Below are 25161 nucleotides of genomic sequence, written 5' to 3' on the forward strand. Positions count from 1 at the left end.
TTCCTCACTAACATGGCACCAAACACCCTAAAACAAAACAAAACAAAAATTGAATTCGCAACAGAGTTTGGCCCTCCAAAGGAAGTTTCAAAAGTGGCTCTGGAGAGGCTCCCCCAGTGTGACCTGCAGCTGTTGAATGATCTGCCACTGGTGTTCCACTTCTTCATATGCACCTAAAAAATGAAGGCAAATTTATTTCAGCCCTCAATTTATAGCTTCAGTAGACTACAGAACTTGAAAACCTTTTAAAAAATGCAGTGATACTTTCTCCAAGGTCCTCTGGGTAAAAGACCAGTGGAAATGGGATTATTTTCACTTGCTGGGACCAGTGATTATTTCTAGGCTTTTTCTGTAGGTGATCAACAAGGTAGGTATGGGTCACCTTCCTCTTACCTCCTTGAAGATTAAGGGATAAAGAAGATAGTCACAGCTGGGGTAAAAATGCATTCCAGAATCTCTTCCTCTATGGACACACACGCACAAACAGGCTGAAGGGTCAGCCTATTCAACATGAAAAGTACAAACAGCTTTAGTCAGAAGATTTGTGTTGACACAATGGCTGCCATCTCCTTCAGGTGGACAGGGAGCCTCCAACCTAGTCACACATGAAACTTCATGTACATGATATAGCGTCACATCTACAGGCATGGTCAGCTCTGGCTGCTCCAGTTATTCATGTCTGGCCCACTGGTAACATTCAGAAAAAGGTAAGGACAAATGCTTCGCAAACAGCTGTTTGTATAAAGACACCACTTTTTGTTTATTCTTTAGCAACTCTGTACAAATGGCAGGAAAGGCTTACAGGGATCTGGTATAAAGCAGTCATTAAATATCTGTAGGTAGGCCCAGCAGGTGTGAAGGCACCAAAAGTAACATGGCACCAAACACCCTAAAACAAAAATATTAAAAATAATAGCAATAATAAATTTGAACTCTGTTCAACAGAGTTTGGCCCTCCAAAGGAAGTTTCAGAAGTAGCTCTGGAGAGGTTCCCCCAGTGTGACCTCCAGCTGTTGAATAGTCTTTTGGCACTGGTGTTCCACTTCTTCACATTCATCTAAAAAAGAAAAAAAAAAAAACCCCGAATTAAAACCTGGGTTATCAGTCATCTTGCCTCAGTTCCCCCAGGTCTGGTTCAGTGTCCCAAGCCCTCTGGTACCCAATCCCAGGAGCACAGCCAGGGAACCAGGGCAGAACACACACCTCCTTCTTCCCTCTACTTTCAGCCTTCTTCATAGCATGGCCTTGGCAGAGACCGCCCTGGGCAGAGGTGGACATATCCAAACCCCATTCAGGGTGCTGCTCCTTTACAAGCACATATGCCCTTGCAGCAGTCAGACCCCAATGGAAGCCACTTTCTGCCTAGGACACTGTTAATGTCAGGTCTCTTTTGCTTAGGGACAAGAGCAGTGAGGTGCAGGCCCCAGTGCAGCACAAAGGTGGCTGTTTACACCAGCCATCTAGCTGTACCTGTCACACTCACTAGCTTTGCTATTGTTATCAAACTATCCACACTTTCTAAGCCTCTAGTTCTTCCTTTGTACAATATGAACAATGATGTTTATCCCAATGGGAGGCTGCAGTGAGACCACCCGTACAATTACCTAACAGAGCACTATGGACACCCAACTGCGTCCTTCATGACACTAGACACTGATACAATAACCCCACATCTAGGTTACATATTATCATACATAAATGTATGAGATTAAGAAAAACAATATTGTAGTCTATCTGAGCACAGAACCCCACAGGAATACAGTGATAAACATACTGTAAAAAAGAATTTGGAGGACAGTGAGGTCGTGTCCCCAACCTGCCCATACTGGGTGGTGGTAGGACTAGACCTGCTGACAACACACTTCATCCACAGTTGTCACCCAGACACACATCCACAAAACTGTACTGTAATTATTTTTTAATGTTGGGAGATTACCTTCCATCAGTTCTGCCAGGAAAGGAATGGATTCTGGGAGAAGAACAATATAATTCTCCTTTAGTTTTTCAGCCAGTGCCAGCACAGTAATCAAGGCTGCAAACCGCACCTATCGGGGACAAGAGTAAAGAAAAAATAGTAGTTTATTTATCATTCATTTTTGTATTATCTTAAAGATCTGACTCAACAAGCTCTTTTAAGATTAATGTTATTTCACAGGAATTTATCTTACTAAATTTAGAACACCTGCTTATTTAACCATATGGGTTCTGTTTGGAATGTGGATAACCTTATAAATCTGTTTTCAAACTGTTGCTGCACTGTAGCTCTTCAGAGTGGATGTCTTTTTATGACAGAGTCCTAAGAAAAAATAAAACCAAAATGCCACATACAAACTCAGGTGTGCCACTACATTTAACTGTGCTGGAGCTGTCCCTCTCATGTGGTGGGGCTGTAGGAGACGACTGTAAAATGGAGATGAAGAGTCGTGGCCACCTCTCACAGACTGCCCATGCATAACCCCGACCACAGTCAGCATTGCAGTCCTATGGGGACCAGGCCTGCAAATGGGGTGTGTGTAACATCAGCAATGAATAAAATACCCATTGTGTTACAATGTCCTAGTTTTGGAATTAAAAAACAACAAAAAATCTCCAAACACATATATATATACCATGGTTTGTCTCTCTATGATAAGAAACGGAAATACATTGTTAGCAAAGTCACTTTGAAACAAAACAGCAGTTTACTACCCATATTTACTATATAGTGGGCAAACAAAGTATTAAATTTGATCCTGCAGCTTACATATGAACCTATGATTCAAGATTTGAAGATTTAGTAGTCAGCTTCATTGTTTTTAGTTCCTGATTAATAAAGGTTAGACATTCAAACTAGGCTCTTTGCAAGGGTATCCAAGTAATTTGCACCAAGCCAGCAGCTGCAGTAACTATAGTTTTAACTTCAACTCCACGATGTTTCCTTTGGCCAAAAATGCATTAGATCATTTTCTAGTTCGAAGCATTCAACAAATGGTAGTAAGGCAGAGCCACTGGAAACAAACACCTGATTTCCATGACAAATATGGCAATGGTGTATTAGCTGGTGGAGCCACATGCTGTATCCATGTAGTGTATTGCATGGACTTACACAGCAGCACCAATTGGAATAGAATAGAACCTTTCCCCTGTTGGCAGTCACCCCCAAGGAATGGAGAGGTCAGTAATCATGCCAGCTGATATGATACACCTAAATTATTTCTAAATGAAGTCATAATTGATGCCAAGTAAAAGTGCTGTGTATCCATTAAAATATGGCCCATTGAAGAAATAAAGTACAACTGAAACCTTCAAAAAACAATTCAAACTAATAAATTCTATCAATAAGTTTCTTATATTCCTTGAGATTCTAACATGGTAATTAGTTGAGAATGGGAATTCATTGCTAAAGCCGTTTGAAAATACAGATGTGGAAATTCGGTCTCCATTCAAACTACCCATGTCATTGTATTTCTGCAGCCACCACTTAACAAAATCAGAAGCTTAATGTGTACAAAGGCTACATTGCTTTACCTCATGGGAGTGTTCTGCGGACAAAGCAGTTGTCTAAGAAGCACAATGACATTTAAATGGCACTTTTAAAACCTCCAGGAATTATTTCAAGTTATTGCTATTCAAGATCTGAAAGTATTTAGAAAGTTACCTCAATGTTTGTACCTGTCACATCACTGGGATGAGGAGGTATTAGATATATACAGATATATATCTAGATCTCTAGATCTCTAGATCTCTAGATCTCTCTCTCTCTCTCTCTCTCTCTCTCTCTCTCTCTCTCTATATATATATATATGTGTGTGTGTGTGTGTGTGTGTGTGTGTGTGTGTGTGTGTGTGTATTTATTTATTTTTGTGGAACCGGGCATTGAACTCAGACCCTTGTGTTTGCCAGAGAAGCACTTATTCCACTGAGCCATCTCCCCAGCCTGGAGGTATTAGTTATAAAGTCTGTAAGTAAAAGTAAAAATTCTTAGGCTGAATTTCACCCAACACAGAAGACCAGACCTGTAGTACTAGAGGACAGGAGGCAAAGATATTCCCTCCTTTTGCACCCAGAGCCTGCATCCACAACCACGTGTAGGTGGCTTCGGTGGCTGGGGACCATGCAGCTTCCTACCTTAGGTGAGGAGTCTCTGGTCTTCAGCAGAATCTGGTAGTTCAGTGGTTTCCACAGAGAGTCGTCTGCCACGGCCACTGAGAACTGTGCGATGCAGGGTATTAGGTGCTGCGTTACCCGCTGCTGGAACTCCTCTTCTCCTCCAAGCCTGTTTTCCAGCTAGGAGGAGGGAGACGAAGACTGTGACTGACAGCTCTCATTCTGTCTGAACACATGCCCAGCTCAGGTATGTTACCATCCTGTACAATATGAGCTGTCAGCCCTCAGTCCTACTCTCATAGAATACTGTCTTCACTGCAAATGTCTACTCAGAGTCTTGAGGCTGTTAGCACTTCAGAACTAGGGAAGATTTTTCTCCAGTGGGAGCCATGCCTTGAGACAGGCCTGATGGGGACCAGTTAAAATACAGCTAGTATTTACTTCCAAAATTAATAAATTAACCATGATACCTTGTATCAGTTCTTCTGAAGTTCAAAAGAAAGTCTTTACAATTAAGTCAGAGCCATGAAAAATCAATTTTAAAGTAAAAATATATAAAAAGACACCCCCTACCGGAAAAAGAAAACAAAACCTCAGAAGAACAAAAAACCTTTTTTAAAAAAGCCTCACAGCTGTCCTTCAGCAAAAACAAACCTGCCTTAGCTGAGCGGTTAGAGGAGGTGACCCTGCCAGTTACCTGATCCACCAGGGGCATCATGAGGGCTTCAGCTCGCTCTTTACTCAGGAAGTGCTGGGTATCAAAGAGGAAAATCTTGTACAAACAGTTCAAAATAAACTGTAACAGCAAGCAGCATTTCTCAGGGTCTTGTTCAGAGTCAAAAAATGCTTCATCTAGAGGTGGGAGAAGAGTTAAAAAAAAGTCTCAGAATTTAATCCCCAATTTTAAAATCTGAATCACTATTAAAATAACTAAAATCAGAAGAGTATTTCAGAAATGATCTAGATTAAAAAAATTTTTTTTGAAAAGACATGATCTAGAAATCATAACAGGATGAAAGCTGAATCCAATCAAAATGGATGGCATCCCAGAAAAGATTTCTCCTCCTGGAGTTACCAAGATTCTAAAGCTTGGTCTGGCAAGTTAAACCTTCAAGTGTTGATGAGACCACTTAATAGCGTTAGAAAGTAAACCAATCTTATTTTTACGATTATTTTTAGTGCTAGGATTGAACTCAGGGCCTCAGATGTGCTAGGCAAGTGCTCTACTACTGAGCTGCATCTCCACATCCAATTTAAACAAAAATTTTTTTTTTCAGTTTTAATGAGTCATTTTGAGTAACTAATACTATCTGCTTATTAGCCATTTGATTAACATTTTCCCATTATGCTAAAATGAACACTTGAGTAACAACATTAAAGCAAAAATTCACTTCTCAAGAATCTGTAACAAATACCTAGGCATCAGGATGCATCTAGCGCTAACTGCCCCATGTAAGGTAGGCAGCAGAGCAGGGAGTTACTAACCTGTTTTGGAGATGTTCGCCTGGTTCAGGGTGTCAGCGAAAGGCTTTACCAAGTGGCCAGCAAAAAGAGTGAACAGCCCCTTCAGCTTCTCTGCAATGCGGTCGGCCAGGTTGTAAAATGTCAACAGCCTATCCTTTGGGGCGCCTTCTGTTTTGGCCCAATCAAAAAGCTGAAACCATAATAGAACATGAGTGTCTTCCACTCATCTTGTCACATCTGATCCCACAGGATGCAGAGGAAGAGGCCTCACCTTAAAGAACAGTGGTCTGAATGTGACCTCGGACAGTTTCACAACCATGGCCACCAGGCAGTCAATAATACAACTTTCCGTCTTCCCAACTTCCTTCAGGTCATCCTACAAATGAAGAGAGCTGATTTAGTAGCCAGAGTACTAATTCCAAATCATTTAGCAAGTACCACTGTTGCACAACCAGATTTTTCTCTGGCTCTTACCTAAATGGACAACAAACCAAGGGCTTGGGGGTGAGGATCAGCTTACCTCTGAGTGCTGTGCCCGGAAGTCCAGGGCCTCTAAGAAGAAGGTGGTCAGCTGAGACTGATGGGAGGTGAGCTCCTCCTTCTTCATTACCCCGATGTGTTCTTGCAAGATGCTCATGAATGGGCTCATGTGATTCTACCAGGAATACAATGAGATGTGCCATTTTTATTATTCTTAGAGTTCAGCAATGTTCTTTCATAGGAATTAAACCAGTACATGCTTCTCTCCCACAAGTTCCTCTCCCTTCTCCAAAGTCCAGTATCCGATGTTCTTACCTTCCAGTTCCTCTTGATCTGCTTGTAAGTCTTGCCAATGGCTGGCAGCAGGACTCGGGGGGAAAGCTTGGTAGCCAGTGTCTTTTTAAGAGATGAGAGGCGGATGTTTGCCTGTGAGGCAAAGCCCAATTCACTGGTGATTTTCTCCAAATGAATCACCTAGAGGAAAAAAAAACACAACTCATCTGTTTCTTTGTTGACAAGCACTCAGAAAGGCTCAGGGATGACACTGAGTCAATTCAAAGCCTGAACTGGGAAATGCTGAGCACATTGACTCCACAAAGAATCCTCATATGGCCAGCCCTTAGTGTCTGTGGTCAAGCTGGGGCAGCCAGGAATGGAGGAAAATACAAAGAGCACTCTGACTGACAATTTCCTTGGAGGAGGGGAATCTAGGGCCAAGAGCCAGGATCTTCCTTGGCAAAAAAAAAAGAAAAAAACTGAGACAGCTCCTTATAGCCAACACCTCCCTTTCAAAAGTGCCCAGGGCCTTAATAATGTAGGCACAAACTCTACCATTAAGCTATATACCTACCCCCAGAAGGCTACTTTTCAGCTCTGGTGGAAAAGTATATCAATTGGTTAAATCATGTGCACTATGGAAGTTCCTAACTTCATAAACTGCAAATGATTCATACAACATAATAATAGAGAAATGTGGGTTCAACTTTTTTTTTTTTTTTTTTTTTTTCCAACTTTTTGTTTTTTGAGGCAGGATCTCTCTATGTGGTCCAGGGGGCCTCGAGCTCACTTTGTAGCCCAGGCTGGTCTTGAACTTGCAATGGTTCTCCTGCCTCAGCCTCCCCAGTGCTGAGATTACAGGCTCGCATCACCACGCCCAGCTGGGCTCAACTATCATGGGTGCTTTCAATTAGGAATTCCACCTGCTCACTGAGGACAGGCAGCAACTGTCCTGCACTTTAGGAACTGTTATGTAAATTGCATTCAGAATATAGGAAACCTTTCTGAAACATCAGAAACAAGCAGGCATGATTACATGATTATAGGCAGCTCTTCCTGCCTAACCCCAAAGATCTTGCAGAGGAAAATAAAAAGCAATGAATACAAAAAGAGCAGCCCAACTGAAAAGTGATCCCTAGGTCAGTTCATGATGAGGCAGAAGGGACAGTGGAAAAGAAAAACGAGGCACACATTTGTAATTAACAAGCACATCTTTTCAGAAATAATCTGCTAAATAGAAACACTTAACTGATATCATGATGAAAACTGGTAGCCCTTCACTATTCCCTGCCACCCTGTGTAGCACACAGGGTCACCCTCAGCTTACCTGGAACAGAATCCCTTCCAGGTAGGGGCTGATGAAGTGTGGGAGGGTCTCAACGACTTTGTGTAGGGCAGCCAGGGCGCTAAGCAGAGAGACCTCACTGTGGACGAGCTCGCCAGTGCTCTTCACGGCTGTCAGCAAAGATGGCATGAGGCTGGGGAGAAAGAGCAAGTGCTTCAGAATAATTCACACAGAAATGGCAATGGATCAGGGAACAATATGAATCAGTCCAAACTAACCATGCCTGTTAAATCACCACACACCCATAGCAACATGTTTTATGTATACAGTTGAGAGCAAGAAATCTGGTACAACTAACAGCAACAGTAACTGTTACTGAATTACTGGACATGAGCCACTTCTTGATGGACTGTAAACAAAGCCTGGCCAGCCTGTCCTGCAGAAATCCCCAGGGGTGGCAGGCACCATCTCTGGCTCTGCATCTCTCTGACAGCAGAGCCCTCACAGGTTACATATTAATTGGTCACAGTGTAGAGCTAGTTCCAGACAGAGGCAAAAATGGAGTCACGTGTGACAACTTCCCAAGGTGGCAACATGAGGCTGCTTTGGTCTTGTCTCTCCTCAGGGAGCCGTGACACTGCTTTCTGATGATAGGTAGTCAAGAGAGAAGTGGGGGACACATAGCCACACAAAGCATTGCCTCTGAAGGTGAATGGCAAAGGTGTGCTTACCAATCTGAAGAGAAGAGCAATTCTTTAACAAATCTACATATATATACATTTATTTATTTATTTATTTATTTTTGTGGAACCAGGGATTGAATTCAGGCCCTTGTGCTTGCCAGGGAAGTGCTTATTCCACTGAGCCATCTCCCCGGCCCCAACAAATCTACTTTTAGATAATTTCCATTCAGTGGCTTAAAAAAGTCATTAAGGCATGATTTTCCAACCTGCCTAGGAACTTGGGCTTTGGGCTGCATGTCTCCAGCAGCATACCTGGGAAGCTGGGGGATGGCCAGGGCCTCCAGGGTAGGGACCACCTCTGCTACACACAGCAGCACGCTGCCCAGGACACTCTTCTCCTCCTCTCCTTCTGGAGCAATCAGCTGGACTGCAGCATCCAGTACTGGCACAAAAGACTCTGGGTTTTGTGCGCCGAAGTTCTTGCACAGAAGCTTTAGGGTATACAGAGCTGTCTGTCTGTTTATCGCTTGTTCTTCTTCTCCCTCCATTCTCTTATGGTGCACCATGGCCAAAAGGACTGGAATCAGCTTTAGAAAACGGTTTACCTGGAGACCAGCCAAAATCCCCAAATCATTAAAGCTGCACAACCTGCCAGTCCATGGTACCGTCTTCCCAGCCTGAGACTAATGGAGACTGAGGGCTCCTGAGCCACAGGACTACCCGAAAGCAGTTGCTTCCCCATTTTCTCTACCACTAAATGAATGCATAAACTCTCTGACCAGCTTCTGATTTATATGAAGCATCTTAACAGAAAATAATTAAAATTATGCTAATGCTAAAGCAATGAATGGTCAATAACAAGCCTACAGCAGGTATTCCATTAGAAGAGCTCTTATGACATGCTGATGTGTCTATTAGAATTAATGTCACACTTTCAAAACACACACATAATACTCAGATGATATAAACTATTTTAAATGGTACCACTGGAGGATCTTCAGTGAGCTAACAAAGCTGTTACTAAAGCACGGGGAGGACCAGGGTCTGCAACATGACCCTCACTCACAGTTCTCCTCTTCCAGGATGTGCTTTGCTGTAGCTTGTTGTTCAGAAGATCCAAAGCTTTCCGGCGCACAGATGGTAGGGGGTTGGTCACGAGCCCTTTAACCACAGAAATGAACGTTTCTGTGGGCAGCAAGGCATTGACCTGTCAAGAAGTTTACATTTAATACAAGAAGGGAAAAAGGAGAAAAACTTCAACTAAGACAGAGCTGAATGCACTGCACATCTTTAGATGCCAGGTATTTAAGATATTTCAACTCTCTTGTAGAATTCTTACAGTAACTTTTGAGATACAGTAACTTTTGCTTACCATAATTTATTAACTAAAAAACAAAACAAAACTTGATGTTAAGAATAAGTAAACTGGGGCTGGAGAGATGGCTCAGTGGTCTAGGGCACCTACTTAGAACAAGTTTGGCAAAGCATCAGGGACCGCGGTTCAATCCCCCAGCACCACATGCCAGCCAGCCCCGCCCCCTGGTGGGCTGAGCTGGCCACACACACACACACCTCTCTCTCTCTCTCTCTCTCTCAAATAAAAATTAAAAAAAATAAAATAAATAAAAAAAATAAAATAAAATTAAAAAAAAAAAAAAAAGAATAAGTAAACTGCTGAAGGTCACATAGCTAGATTTAGCTGTATTTAAAATGTGATCCTGATTTCAAAGCCAGTATATGCAATAGATATTTTTTTTTTGCATTTGAATAGTGGAATACTGTATGTTGTATAACTGAATACTAAAATTATCAAATTTAAGCTGGGCATGGTAGCATATGCTTGTAATCCCAACACTATTGGAGGCTGAGGCCAGAAGATTGTAAATTTGAGCTCAGATGGACAACTTACCAAGATCCTTTCCCAAAACAAAACATCCCATCAGATTTGTTGAGCCACCTATTTTTACAGTATTAAAAATTGTGTTGTATTTTAAAGTAACTTTTTTTTTTTTTTTGGTGGTACCAGGGATCAAACTTAGGACCTTGGATTGCCAGGCAAGCACTTATTCCACTGAGCTATCTCCCCAGTCCCATGTGTTGTATTTTAATATAATAAAATAGACAAATTTTTCCAGACAGGTTCATTTGTAGTTGTCAAGAGTTTTCTTTGAATCTGAGCTTCTTTATATTATTGAATTTACTCAGTACAACTTTATTTTTTTATTTTTTGGTGGAACCAGGGATTGAACTCAGACCCTTGCGCTTACTCTACTGAGCCATCTCCCTGGCCCCAATACAACTTTATCAATGCTTTAAAAACTGTGACAAAAGACAATACAGGAAGAAATGAAAACGTACCTTGTCTAACATGTCATAAGCTTTGCTAAGGAGTGCTCGCCAGAACTTCCCAGTGAGTTTGTCCGCATTTTTTTCCACGGATTGTGCTACAGCATTGATGTAACCAAGAACGGATTCTAGCAACCTAAAACACAAGAGCTGCACTCAGCAAAGAGCACTGAAAGCCTTTAAGGAACTGGCGTCTATCTCATGCAGAATGTGAGAAATTCAGTAATTTCATACTCTACTATCTAAAAAAGTATGTGCAAGGAAAAACTATTACAGAGAAATACCATTAAGAAGTAAACAGAGGGGGCTGGGGAGATAGCTCAGCGGAATAAGTGCTTCCCTGGCAAGCACAAGGGTCTGAGTTCAATCCCTGGTTCTGCCAAAAAAAAAAAAAAAAGAAGAAGTAAACAGAGGCCTCTGGAAGGATATCCTTCCTCATTCCAACTCTGGAACTTGGTGACTGTATTTTGGTTTTTATCCTTTGGTTTTAGGAAAAGTACATTAAAATATCAGAGGAATGAGGTGTAATGTACACGATTTAGTTTCAAATGGCTCAGAGACAAAAATGTATACAGACAATGAAAAAAGGGTGAACTGGGTACAGTTTATGACAGTTGTGTTTTCTATTCTTCTAGTCTTTCTGTAAGTTTGAAATTATCCCCCCTCACACAAAAAATAAACATACCTCTGCTCGAGGCCATTCAAAATCTGAGGACCACCACTTTCAACCACCTAAATTATAAAGAAGGTTCCATTAGGACAGTATGGACTCTGCTAGTGAAGTCATGTGAAATAGATTCTGCGGAACTCAGGCTATTCACACAAACCTCTCAGTTTAACTGCTTTGTGGCATCAGAATGTAATCGGGTTCTGATCATTCTCACTACGCTATAGTAACTACCACTCTTAATTTAATTTAATTATATCCTATTTGTAGTATCTGTAAAGTACAACAAAAACTGAGGGAAATACAGCAAATAAAAACCCCTCATCTCCCTACTTCCTAAGTCAATGAAAAGCTGACCTTCGTAGATCCAACAAAATTGGCTGAGATGTTAAACATGAGGGTCACAGCTGTAGTCCCCTACCTACAGCTCCCTGGCCCATCTTCCCACTACCCTAGACCCATCAGACAACCATCCTCCCGGATCTGTTATGAAGTGTCTCCAAACAGCACACATTCCACAATGTATTTTTGTGGTAACAAGATTTCTGAGACCTGTGCTTAGATGGAGACTTCTATTGCTTTATTTCAGTCATTTCAACTGTATATGGTACTTCCCTGCGGATACAACTTACGTATTCCTGTGCCTCTGTTGCTAGACTTTATGATCTGTTAAGTAGCTCAGATTTTTTTCAGGTTTTGGAATATCTGCATATATGTATTGAGATATCCTGGGAATGGGACCCAAGTGTACACATGAAATTCCCTTATGTCTTATACAAACCATATACACACAGCCTGAAAGTGATTTTATAAAGTATTTGTTAACAGGCCTGTGTTTTAGCTGTGACTTATTACGAGGTCAGGTGTGGTATTTTTCTTTTGTGTGTGTGTGTGTGTGTGCAGAGTCTCACTATGCAACTCTGACTTACAGTGATCCTCCTGTTTTATGCCTCCCCAGTGCTGGGATTACAAGCATGCACCACCATGCCCAGACTCCATCCGGGCTCAGCATGCCCAAGGCAGGCATGGTATGGCATGTAGTGCCAGGGATTGATCCCTGGCCCCTGCGCCTACCTAAGCAAGCACTTAATGCACTGAGCTATCTTGCCGGCACTAGGAGTGGTATTTTTCATTTGCCATGTCTACATCCCAAAATTTTGGGTTTTGGAATAGTTTCAATTTCAAATTAGGAAGGTTCAACTTGTATTATGCTAAAAAAAACTTAAGTATTTTGACCACCAGGCAAGTTTTTGTAAACGCCTACGAAAGGTAATTACTAATCTCTCTGGCCTCAGAAGACCCTGCCAATTACTTTCTAAGGTATTGGGCCAACTTACTACCTATCATCATGGCAAGTACTCCATGTTCTTGCCACTCCCAGGTATTAGCCAATTCAATGGGAATCATGGTAGTATCTCATTTGAGTTTTCTCTTCACTAAGAAAATTGGATTGTGATGCATATGAATTAGCCATTTGTGATTCTTCACATATTCTTTGCCAATTGCTTTAACCAAAGCAGATGATTCTTTAATTTATGCAGAGCAATAATCTCTTCATCTCTGGTTTTTTCACATTACACTGGCTTTTTACTGAACCGAAGTTTTTAAAATTTCTAAAAATTTTTAATGTATTTAGTGCAAGATCTATAGGGTCTCACTACACAGATCAGACTCCTTGTGATCCTCCTGTTCTCAGCCTCCCAAGCACGGGGATTACAGGTGCGTGCCACCACACCCAGTCTCAATCGCCATCTCAGTGCACCCTGGGGGGGGGGGGCAACACAGCATGCAGGGGATCAAACTCCAGTCCCTATGCTGCCTAAGCAGGCACTTTAATCTGCTGAGCTATCTGGCTGCTGCATGAACCAAAGTCTTGAAGAAAAATTGTTCTTTATCCTCTGATCACGTTATTGTTCTCCTTTTCTTCTAAAAGTTGTGTTGCTTTTTTATACTAAAGGTTATTTATCTAGTACAGGGTTCACAGGGTCTCACTACGTAGATCAGACTCAACAATCCTCCTGTTTTCAGCCTCCCAAGTGCTGGGATTACAGGTGTGTGCTACCATGCCCAGTCTCAACATGTCCTGGAGATGGGGGTGGGGCTGGCACAGCACGCTGGGGACCTAACCTCGGTCCACACATCTGCCTAAGCAGGTGCTTTAATCTGCTGATCTATCTGGCCAGTCCATACATTAAAGGTTTTACCTAAAATTGTTGTATATAGTATAAGACCATATATAAACTGAACCTTGACATCCAAACAGAAAAGTGTATCAATTTTTCATGCAGAGCTCACTGTATCTAGGCAAAGCCACAGTACACTAGTAGTACCCAGAAGTCATTCCCTACTTGCCTACCATTACTGCCCCCTACCCTGCATAGATACCAGTCTGGACATTTAAAACTGTGAATTCACGTTGCCTCTTCCTGGAAGCATGGAATGCATCCTTTTGTGTCTGGCCTCTTTCAAAACTGTTTGCCTGAGGTTTATCAGATGGCTGTTCTTTACCCATGTTCACTTATTACTACACACAATTTATACAGAGTACTGGGAGTGTGACCAGTCTTAAGCTGCCATGAGCAATACACTCTCATAAGCATTCTTAAAGATGGTTTTTGGCATACATGTTCATTTATATACCTCTTGAAAATGAAACTGAATTGCAGGGCGAGTACATACCTCTTGAAAATGAAATTGTTGAATTGTAGGGTTTATCTATTCAACCTTGGTAGCTTATGCTAGTTTTTCATGGTTTTCTTAATCAATTAGTTATGCCTATTCAGAAGGGATCTGCCAAGCTGTAAGTCTAAAACACAGTTCTTTCCACAAAAGCAAGATCATTTTATCTTGAGTACACTTAAAGAATACATCACCTTTTTGAGAAAATTATTAGAAGCCAGGAGCTGGGCCATGAAGGACACTGACAAAAATTTGAAATGTCGAAGTTGCTTGCTTGTGTGAGAGTCCACGTTAAAGATCTGCAGCATCTCTTCTTGTGACTCCCCCTTCTTTGATACTGCCTTTGGAAGAGTTTCTGCAAAACAGCAACAGAACAGGTGACCATAATCATCTTTTACCTGCCTCCCTGGCAGAATGAGTTCTAAAGAACATGGTGAAGGGACACAACTTCAGACATAAATGTGTTCTGTTCTAACACCCAGGCTTTCCTCTTCTAAAGTAGTGAGAAATGAAAACATATTGGCTAAGACAATAACCTGCTGAGCAGGGAAGCCAAGTCATAAGAAGCAAACCCTAACAAAGGGGCAACTAAGACAAGTGAGTAAGAGAAGAAGGTATTCCAGAAGGAATACTGCACTGCTGGGCCTGGATGACTCACTTCATAGCCCACCATACTCCACAGCCCTTGGGGGCTGGTGGGGTGCGAGTCTAAAGGCTCAGTTCCTAAGAGTCTTAAGACGCTGGCTTTACAATGTCCAACTGCACAGGTAGAATTCCCTATACAGGGATATCAAATTTAAACAGGGTGGGGATACACTGATGAGGGGCCCACTACAGGCCACTTAAAGACTACCATCCTAGGGAAGTAAGGGGGGTGGGTGGCTCAGTGAAAGAGCACTTGCTTAGCATGCACAGGCCCTGAGTTTCATCCACAATATCACATAAAAACAACACTTACATGGATTTGTGGAGCTATCTCTCTAATGTATCTTGTACCAAGCCTTCCATAAGCCAGCTTTGCTGATGCTGTGATGAGTGGAATTATTTTCAAGACTCATATATGATAAAATTTTAATATTTACCTATCATTGCTATAAATATCTTCACAAATATTTTAATTGGAGGCTGAGAAACAGCTAAAAAAGGTCCAACTGCCTTACTGCCACTGAATGTAATTAATCTTAAAGACAGGTGATTTTCTACACCCAACACATGAGTGCAAGACGCAGACATACAAACACACTGTGTGAGAAGGGGAGGGGCACCACTACTGCCACTAACTGCTTACTGCAGGGCTTAGGAAGTACTGTACAATAATATACTCACAGGTGATTAATGTACCAAAACAGGAACCCTTCTGAAGGCATGTGATGGTTCTAAGGATAATCTGCATTTCCTACTACTTCTTGGCTCTCAGATTTAATGGTACACAACAGTGAAGTTACACTTACCTTCTTTTTTTTTTTTGGCGGAACTGGGGATTGAACTCAGGCCCTTGTGCTTGCCTGGCAAGCGCTTATTCTACTGAGCCATCTCCCCAGCCCCCTTTAAAGACCACTTGATGATGATTAATACACTATGGTTTTTTTTTGTTTTTTTTTTTTCCAGTACTGGGGATTGAACTCAGGACCCTATGCTTGCCAGGCAAGCACTTATTCTACTGAGCTATCTCCCCAGGCCTTTACACTTACCTTCTTTATCCTCAGGCATCTTTACTAAATACTGGAGGATACTCATTAGGCTTTGAATCTGATGCTGGACACTAAATTCACAACAGACTGAAATCCAAAATTCAGTGTCTGCCTCTAAAATAGCATCCTGTATGGAGACAATGGACAAGGTAACAAAACTAGGTCTAACAAATAGGCATTAATAAGTACAAATGGAGAGGCATGTTCAAAAACTATTCCTTAGCGTAAGTCACTACATCTTCCCTTATGGTTCCCACCAAGTGAGTACACTGATGAGCAACTTCTGTAGAACAACTGCTGGTGAGAAACACGAGGGCAGAACCCCAGGACAGTCTGTCCGTGACTTTCCAAGAAACTTCATCCTGCTTCAGAGTGGATCTAGATCTACGTCAGGAACCCACATCTAAGATATCACTTATAAGCAGCCCTAGACCTAGGGGTTTTGCTCTTTACCCAAATCTAGCCCTTTCAAGGAATGATTAGGTCTGTGTCCTTGATGTGGATACTCCCTGCTTGCTGAAAACATGCCTTCAAGGCCCATGTCAAGAGACAGTTTCACCAAGTTCCAACTCTGTTGGATTTAAAACAGAACTGCCTAACCTGGTACTAAATATGTCTCTTAGGAAAGCCAAACTGTCCTCGGAAGTTGTTCTGGTATCACTGAGGATATTCTACATGCCACAGATGCTGAAAGCAAGGTGTGGGTTTTTTTTTTTTCTGTTTGGTTTTGCTTTACTAGGGATCAAACCCAGGGTCTCACTAAGTTGCCCAGGTTTCCTTTAACCTTGTGATCTTTCTGCCTCAGTCCCCTGAGCAGTGGAGATTTCATGTGTGTAGCACCATGTCCAGCTTTTGAAAGCAATTTTAAAGAGTAACAAAAACATTATTGAAAATGATTCTGGGCAAGTGCTGTTAAGTAACATACATCAGGCATCACCAACCCCATGTTTAAACAGACAGGATCACAAAATCCGTGAAATGCCATCATTTTCTTTCTTACCATCCTGCCCAACGTACCTTTTCTCCATAGGCAGCCACCAGCACTGTTTTAGTGACATACTGTTCAAAGAGCAAAACAAGGAGAACCCAGAGGAACTTTTCTGCGCCTAGTGTATGCACAAGCTGAACAAGGATGGGCAGGCGCCTGTGCTCAGGAACGTGTGGCAGTGCATCCACGAACACACTGATGATCTTCACTGCAAGCTCTTCCACGTTTCTTGTGACTTCAATGGAGTCTCCCTTATCAGACTGTAGAACAGCAAAAGGACATGTGTAGGTGAACAAGTAATTCTCCTAAAATACAAGCTTGAAGTGGGCAAAATAAAGCTTTCAGATGTGCCCCCAGGTACTGAAAGAATTGCAATAATCAAATCCCTATCAGTAAATAGCCAATGAGTACCTATCATATCCTAGGCACTGTGGTTCTGAGAGGAAAACAGCCTACTGTGTGAGCCCTGCCCTACAGGAGATTTAGAAACTCCGTGGAACAAGATGCAATTGTGAAAAGTCATAATAGGAGGCAGTGACTGGCATATCTCAAACACATGGCAGTGAGAGCAAGCCTGCTTGGGCCTCCCGACAACGCTGTGCATGCACCAGACTGTGTGCTCCTTGGTGCACACAGGCAGCTACCAGCACTGTTTAAGGAACTTTTCTGCGCCTACTGTATGGACATGCTGAACAAGGATGGGCAGGCTTATAGATAATCTAGGCCAGCTGAACACAAAATGGTCACCAATTTCCCACTGCTTTCAGAATAACCTTCAAACCATTTTCCTCTGGTACTGGTGATCAGAGTAGTGTTGGTGAACGAGAGAATGATAAAAAAGAAAAAAAAAGAAAAAAAAAAAACACTTGGATAACCCAGCACCCTCTACCTTGACCTTTCTTAATCTATTTTCATCTCCAACTCTATCTATATCACATTCTTCAAATACTGAGCACATGCCAGGCTCTATTTCACTGTCCAAATCCTATCCTCCTTTGGTATTAGTTCTTACAAAACTGGCCACTCGGACTGGGGAGACAGCTCAGTGGTATAAGTGCTTGCCTGGCAAGAACAAGGTCCTGAGTTTGATCCCTAGTACTGAAAAAACAAAAAACAGTAACAACAACAAAAAATACATAAAATAAAACAAAATAAAATTGGCCACCCTTATCCATAAGGACTTTTCACTATTTTGAAATGTAGCAATTATCTATGCCTTTCACACATGGATTAATGCAGTTACATGTATTCTTAGGCAAGTGTGGGACAGAAAACACAACCTCCTGTCAAGATTGATACACTCCTCCATGAGACGGCTAAGACATGAGAACAGATACCAAACCATTTTTTTTTTTTTTTTGGTGCAGAACCAGGGCTTGAACTCAGGCCCTTGTGCTTGCCAGGCAAGTGTTTATTCCATAGAACCATCTCCCTGCCCCCAAACCATTTTAGTAGGGTTAAGCAGATTACTCTAGCAGACAACCAAGCTCTTTCATCTTCAAAGCTATTTTTTACTTCCTGATTGTTCCTTACTGGCAAAGTCAACAGCTCACTCCACCAAGCACGTGGCTTCTAGAGCATCTTTGTAAGTATTTGCTGGGTTGCATGCCAACAAACTGGCCATGGTGGGTATAACAGCCTTCTCTCCATTATCCTTGTTGATCGAAGAAACTGTATTATCAAGTCAACACAGTGTTCTGAAGTAGGCATTTAATAGAAATTCACTCCTTCAGCATGTTAAGAACATTCATGGCTACAACAGAGCATACAGTAGAACCACATACAACAGGCCTGCTTGTATTCCTGGAAAAGGCAGTACTCTGAAGATTGCTTTGTAGCTTTATCCTTCTAAAACTGAGGAAGCCCAAGTTACTTGAGTGCTTCAGAAAGTCTTCTGATGTCACACACAGACAAAATGTTAACAACTAAAAACTAATAGTGATGATGTGGTATTCAGACACCTTACCTGCATAAGTGCTGGAATAACCATTTTCACTGTCTTGTTAATAACTTGAAAACTGTAAGTATCATCTAGGCGCATGACATTGGCACCCATAAATGTAAAAATGGACATGATATTGTGCAGAACTTTATCCTGAAAGAAAACATAACCAACATTTTTTCTTTCAAATATATTAAGTACTGGGGCCAGAAAGATAGCTCAGCAGATAAGTGCCTCCCTGGCAAACACAAGGTCCAGAGTTTAATCCCTGGAACTGCAAAACAAAAACAAAACAAAAAACCCTCAAATATATTAAATATTAACAATTCATTACAATTCACCAGTAAAGATAAAAATAACTTATTCTAAAAATGGGTACAAGCAGGGCTGTAGATTAGCACTCATGTGGCTGTGAGTTAACTCCTTTGTAGCAAATAAAAAGTTTTTAAAATTTAGTATGGGTAAAAGACTAAAAAAAATTTCTCCAAAAAAAATATGCAAAGGGTCAAAGAATAAAAATATAACCACATGAATCAATGTTCACTGTGTCATTACACAATTCAAAAGAAATCAAAATAGGAATCACTTCACATCTACTAGTATGGCTATTATATACAATATAAATAACAGTCCTGTCAAGGATGTGTAGAAATTAGAATGTTAGACACTGCTGGTGAGATTCAAATGGGGCAGTCACTTTGGAAAGGAGTCTGACAGTTCCTCAAAAAAGTTCAACAGAGCTACTATGTAACCCAGAAATTCCAAGACACATGAAAGCATGTCCACATAAACATTCATAGTAACTCCTTTCAGAGCTAGTCTTACTCCAAGGAGAAAAAAAAATCCCATATATATAAATCTTGCATTATTTCAGTCAATTAATTCTCCTCAAAGCTAATCTAAATCTCCGACATGAATAGTTGTAATTTCTTCAAAAATTTTAAAACAACGTATATAAGGGCATCATGTCTTCAAATGAAGTAAATTATAATTAATTTTGTCATCAGATGAAGACTGTTTAGAATATTAGTTGATGACTGATAGGCTATTCTCTCCAAGTAAACACTGCTACTAGTTTATTAGACCATTACTGTAGGCTAGGTACAGTGCTCAGAGGTCGCCACAAATTAGCCTGCTGAATCCTACCACAATCCTGTAGAGAAGTTGGCTGTATTTTCACTTTATAAACTAGGGAATAAAAGTTTACCAGTATTAAATAGGTCATAGTATCCCAGCTGTAAAGAGGTGGGGCTGAGAGTCCCAGCAGTGCTGAGAGATTCTCAAATCTAATATATTTATTTTTAGTTATTTTTCCCCCAGTGCTGGGGATTGACCCCAAAGAATTGAAAGAATTCTCAGTCTAAACAATTTAAATCAATATACACCAATGCATTTCAAGGGAAGAAAAAAAATGCTAAAAGCCTAACACAACCATTAGTACTTACGGGAAATATTCCAGCAACTGTACCCAGAAGTAAAAGGGCATGGTGATGGGTTTGAGGCATTTCTGAAAGGCGGATGCACTGAACAATCAATTCCACATTGAACTTCTCCTCATCTAAAACATCTACAGGGGTAAGAAGTTTTTCATTCTGTATTAATACATTCATACTCAAAGCCGGTAGTATTTCTACCCTTTCCTCCCATCCAGCACATACCTTTAGGTATTCTGCCACCATCTGGAGATAATTTTTGGCAAATATTGAGCAGACAACTAAGAATTAATTGCTTGGTGTATTCCATGTTCCCCTGCTCTGGCAGCAAAGGTTCCAGACACCTTCAGAACATCCGAAGAGAAATGATGGGAAATACAAAAGTTGTACAATTTTCACATTAATGGCTACCACCCCAAACTCATACTAAATAATTCATAACCAATACACTATCATTAAACATGCAGTCTAAAAATAAGGGATAGGATTTTTACCTTTAATTTTTTTTCAGATAGGTATTTATGTCAAATTATATTCCCCTTCTACTACTCTTCTCTAACCTATTAAGAGGACAACTTCAGAATTACTTTGCTTTTCAAATGACAGCACATCCAATTCAGTGATATATTTCCCGCAGCTATCTAATCATTTATACCTAAAAATATAGCAAATATTACACTGTATCTTTACATATAAGGAAGACATGGCAGCCCCTATAGTACTGAAAATGCACAATGAAATCAAGCAATGGGGACCTAAAATTGTTCTCTCAACTACAGTATTTAACTTTCTTTATTGTATAATAAAAGAAAGTTTACAGCATCCTAAAAAGAATCTTTTAAGTATAATCAGATGGGCAAGGATTAGAATCCTATTCTCTCACAGATCAAGGCCCAGTGTCATTACCTTGACAGCAAGTTAAAAAGAGTTGGTATCAGTAGCTGAGGGTTTTTGAGCTTCTTCTTGTGCTGTAGCAATTCTAGGATGAGGGTTACTCTTTGCCAGTAAGAACTTCCAACTTCCTGAACAGATTCTAGATCTTGTGATTTTCTGAGAAACACAGAAGACAGAAAGTTAAGAATAAGTATCATCATTGCTAAGTAAAAGCTACTATATCTGAGAATACCAAATTGACAGGAAACAAAAAAATCACAATGAGGGATATAGCTCAGTGGCATAAGCACTTGCCTGGCAAGCACAAGGTCCTGAGTTCAATCCCCAGTACCAAACAAACAAACAAACAAACAACACAATGCTTTACAACATTGGAGCATGCTCTCCGTGTATGCACGGCTCTTACTTCTGCTGCATTTTTTGTCTTCTTGTTTGCTGAACTGTGCCCAAGGATTTGGTTTTATCTGGTGGTTCTAGTTCTATTCTGACTTGTTCAGCATTAACAGAAATCTGAAATATGGGAGGAAAAAGTGGTTGATACGATTAGGATAATAAATGAATAAAAGAGATGTGATGAAAGCATTTATCTACTTTGATGTCTTTATACCATTATACAGCCCAGTCCAATCCCCAAAGGAAAACACCACCAACAATAATGATCCTTTAGGGCATTTTCCATATACCAATAGCTGTATAATGACTCCCACTACACTGCTATCTTGGTAGTCTACTCATCCCAGCACATACTTGGCTTATCATATGGCATATATTTATTGTCACAAAATAAAAGTTTCATTTAATAGAGTGAATTTCAGTAACTGAAATAATTTTTATATTGCAGTGTACAATTCCCTTAAATACAAAACCAAGGTAATCTTTTTAGCTGAGATGGCACACGTGCAAGTATTTCATATACTCTCTAGTCAGATGTCTCCTGAGATGAAAGATGGGAGAAATCTGGGTTAAAATTCTCTTTTTGATAACCTTTTAAATGTTCTAAGATGCTCCTTTTTGGATTAAATCTTAACAGGAACTGAGTACTATGCAGATTGCAAAATGTGTTAAGTATGTGTTATCTTTGTGATTCTAATTTTTCTCCAAGCTTCTTTAAAAATACTAAGACTGGCTGGGGAGATAGCTCAGTGGAATAAGTGCTTGCCCGGCAAGCGCAAGGTCCTGAGTTCGATCCCTGATACCATAAAAAAAAAACCCAAAACAAATCAGACATTATTGCAGAAGAAGGATCCTCCACTGGGCAGGAAGAATAGCTTGCTAGATCTCTGTCCATCCTGCCATGCCCCATATATCTGACACTACCACCATCTGAAGACTAAGACTACAAGAAAAATTTAAAGAAATGAAAGGAGGGTGAGAGGGTGTAAATATTAACCAACATGAGTTTAACTTTAGTACTCATTTTAACTCAGTTCTTTCCTCCTACCATCCATCTGCCTCTTTTAGGTCTGTCCTGGATGGCAATTTACAGCCCTGAGCTTGTTCTCAGGACACAGTATCATTTCTCACTCAATTCCATACTCATCTCTCAGAATGGAAAACAGCTACTTAATACAGAATCACCCTAACCCATGGACTCCATGTGCCAAGCCAGATATATCCTATCAAATTGGGGAAGAATGAAACACAAATACAGACACACACATATAGAGTCAGAGCCCCAGATTCTTTAAAAATAGGGTAGCATCTAGAAATCTCTTTTCTTTAGGGTGGGTCTGACATCAAAATATTTAAATTTTGATTTCAAGACATTTTCAAAAAGTATATTTGAGGGCCAGTTTGATAGCTCAGCAGACTAAAGTGCCTGCTAGGAAGAGTGCAGCGGCTGGGGTTTGATCCCCAGCATGCTGTGGCAGCGCCACCTGCAGGGCCCAGTGACTGAGACTGGGTGTGGTGGTGTGTGCCTATAATCCCAATATTTGGGAGGCTGAAAACAGGAGAATCACTGCAAGTCTGATTTACATAGTGAGACCCTGTACACCCTGTCCTACAGAAAAGAAAAAAGTATATTTGATGTTGTTGTTGTTTTTTTTTTTTTGGTTTGTTTGTTTTTTAGTGGAACCAGGGATTGAACTCAGGCCCTTGTGCTTGCCAGGCAAGTGCTTATTCCACTGAGCCATCTCCGCGACCCAAAAAAGTATATTTGAGACCATCATTAAAAATATGGCCCGGTTCTGCCAAAAAAAAAGAACAAAAAAATATGGTATTTTTTTCAGACATAATAATAATGTAGTTATATAAGAAAATGACCATTTTAGAAATAGACACGTAGTGAAGTCCACAGGGATGAAGGAAATAGTATTTTGAGATTTACTATAAAATGCTTCAATAAAGAAAAACATGAGGGCTAGATAGCTCAGCGATCTAAAGCGCCTGCATAGGCAAGCTTAGGCCAATGCAGGAATTGTGGTTCAATCCCCAGCGGGTACTGTGCCAGTCCTGCACCCAGGGCAGACTGAGCAGACCACACACACACACACACACACACACACACACACACACACGAAGAAGAAAAACATGAAAAGACAGTGAATATATTAAAATTTTGAAACTCTTTAGTCTGGATACTAGGACTTTATCATATTATTCTCTGTGTACTTAAAAACCAGAATAACCAGTTAGGTTTCAATATGCATTTAAGCTAGGTATGGTGGCAAAAGCCTGCAATTCCAGCACTTAGGAGGCTGAGGCAGGAGGATCACCTTCCATTCAAGGCCAGCCTGGGCTTCCTAATGGTGACAGCTGACCATTTAAGAGCACTGGAAAATGCAGGACACTTAAATGTGGTGTTGCCTGGAAGACACTAGGTATTAAGAGACAAACTTTGCAACTTACCCCTTTAAAAACACTGCCAACAGTCTGACTGCAATATGAATTTTTACAGTTCACCAATAGATCAAATAACATGCACAGAATTCTCTGCTGAACCTTTTCATCTGCAATAGCTGCAAAAAATGGCTTTGTGATCTGGAGACGGAAAAAAATACCCAATGAATTTAATGAACAATCTTGAGCTACAAGTAATTTTGCATCATTTTTCACCTGCAATATAAAGTTGTTCCACATATTATTTGTCTCATTTAAAATGCAACTGTTTTTGATGATTCATGTACAACTTTCATTTCTATATAGTAGGTAAAATATATCACGTCCTTTTAAAATATGTCCAGTCCACCAATAACTTACTCATCTTCAAATGCTTAAGCCAGGGATATATCACAGTGGCTTAAGTACCAGCCTGGTAAGGGCAAGGTTCTGTGATCTCCACTACAAAACAATACTTGAAAATGCTTGGTTTTCTGAAGAAAGTGACTGACCTTTTCAAGGGCAGTGATCTGAATGGTTGGCACTCCTGCATCGAGTTCCTGTGCTGTGTGCACAGCTTTTATAAATATATCTAGACTCTTTGGATCCTTGTGTAAGAGAGAAGCTGAATATTCATTATATTTTCCCAGAGCAAGATGCAAAACAATGGCTTCATCTTTCAGGACAGCTGTGTGCCCTTTCTCCATCTTCCCCAGTAGTTGTTCAACCAGAGGCAAAAGCTGCGACAGCACCATCTAAAGATTGGAAAACTTCTTAGTGAACACTTATGACGAATGCTTTTGCTTACTCTACAAAGACATCCAAAGCTACCCTGCCGGAAGACTAGACTAAGACTAGGAGCTTAGCCAGGAGGGAAAAACTTTTTTTCCACATGATTTTATTGACAAATAGCAATGAGAAAGTTTCAAATCAAATTGGTAGGGCAGTTTCAATAATTAACACATTGCATACTGTCTTCCTAGTTGTTATTTGCTGTACAAGATGCAGACATGATACCCTATTTACAAACACTATAGAACAAATCCCTCTATTCATTAAGAGAATGTAACTATATATCTATCCTAACCATTTTGAATACACAGATACAAAATGGACATTCATTTATGTATCCCTTTTTTTTGTTGAGTTCTGTTATTTGAATATTATAGGTGTGTTAACTCAGCAAAAATATTTTAAAAGAGTCCAGGAATCCATTATAGTATTGGGTCTTGCACTTGACTGGCAGTGTCAGAAATTACTGACCTGAGTCCCCTACAGCTCAACATAACAACATGGCTTACTTCTTGTACTTTGTTTTTATACTTTTTTGCTGGATGGTTAAGACCAAGATAAAGCAAGACCTATGCAACAAGAGTTGTAGCTTTTGGGTCTGATAAGGTCAGTGAAATCCCCTCAGGATTTATCTT

The 25161-nt window shown here is 40.6% G+C and overlaps 1 protein-coding gene across 3 annotated transcripts in view; it reads right to left on the bottom strand.

Moving 5' to 3' along the window:
- Positions 1-737: 737 nt before the first annotated feature.
- Heatr1 (HEAT repeat containing 1) overlaps positions 738-25161 on the bottom strand; it is a 68271-nt gene continuing 43847 nt past the window's right edge. For all 3 annotated transcript variants that reach the window (XM_023700881.1, XM_004640842.2, XM_023700880.1), the window contains exons 24-46: positions 24247-24489; positions 23765-23896; positions 21321-21424; positions 20927-21070; positions 20246-20364; positions 20033-20154; positions 18612-18740; positions 16675-16905; positions 15658-15784; positions 14161-14321; positions 11306-11352; positions 10633-10756; positions 9341-9481; positions 8587-8879; positions 7634-7784; positions 6346-6504; positions 6071-6205; positions 5822-5926; positions 5572-5740; positions 4784-4938; positions 4108-4266; positions 1937-2045; positions 738-1057 (exon numbers count right to left, since the gene is read on the bottom strand). In XM_023700881.1, the coding sequence (XP_023556649.1) occupies positions 969-1057; positions 1937-2045; positions 4108-4266; positions 4784-4938; positions 5572-5740; positions 5822-5926; positions 6071-6205; positions 6346-6504; positions 7634-7784; positions 8587-8879; positions 9341-9481; positions 10633-10756; positions 11306-11352; positions 14161-14321; positions 15658-15784; positions 16675-16905; positions 18612-18740; positions 20033-20154; positions 20246-20364; positions 20927-21070; positions 21321-21424; positions 23765-23896; positions 24247-24489 (3348 nt within the window). In that variant the 3' untranslated portion in view covers positions 738-968. The remainder of the gene's footprint in view (positions 1058-1936; positions 2046-4107; positions 4267-4783; positions 4939-5571; positions 5741-5821; positions 5927-6070; positions 6206-6345; positions 6505-7633; positions 7785-8586; positions 8880-9340; positions 9482-10632; positions 10757-11305; positions 11353-14160; positions 14322-15657; positions 15785-16674; positions 16906-18611; positions 18741-20032; positions 20155-20245; positions 20365-20926; positions 21071-21320; positions 21425-23764; positions 23897-24246; positions 24490-25161) is intronic.

This window comes from Octodon degus, unplaced genomic scaffold (genome assembly GCF_000260255.1).
Source record: "Octodon degus isolate 3935 unplaced genomic scaffold, OctDeg1.0 scaffold00127, whole genome shotgun sequence".
In the NCBI taxonomy this organism is placed as follows: Eukaryota; Metazoa; Chordata; class Mammalia; order Rodentia; family Octodontidae; genus Octodon; species Octodon degus.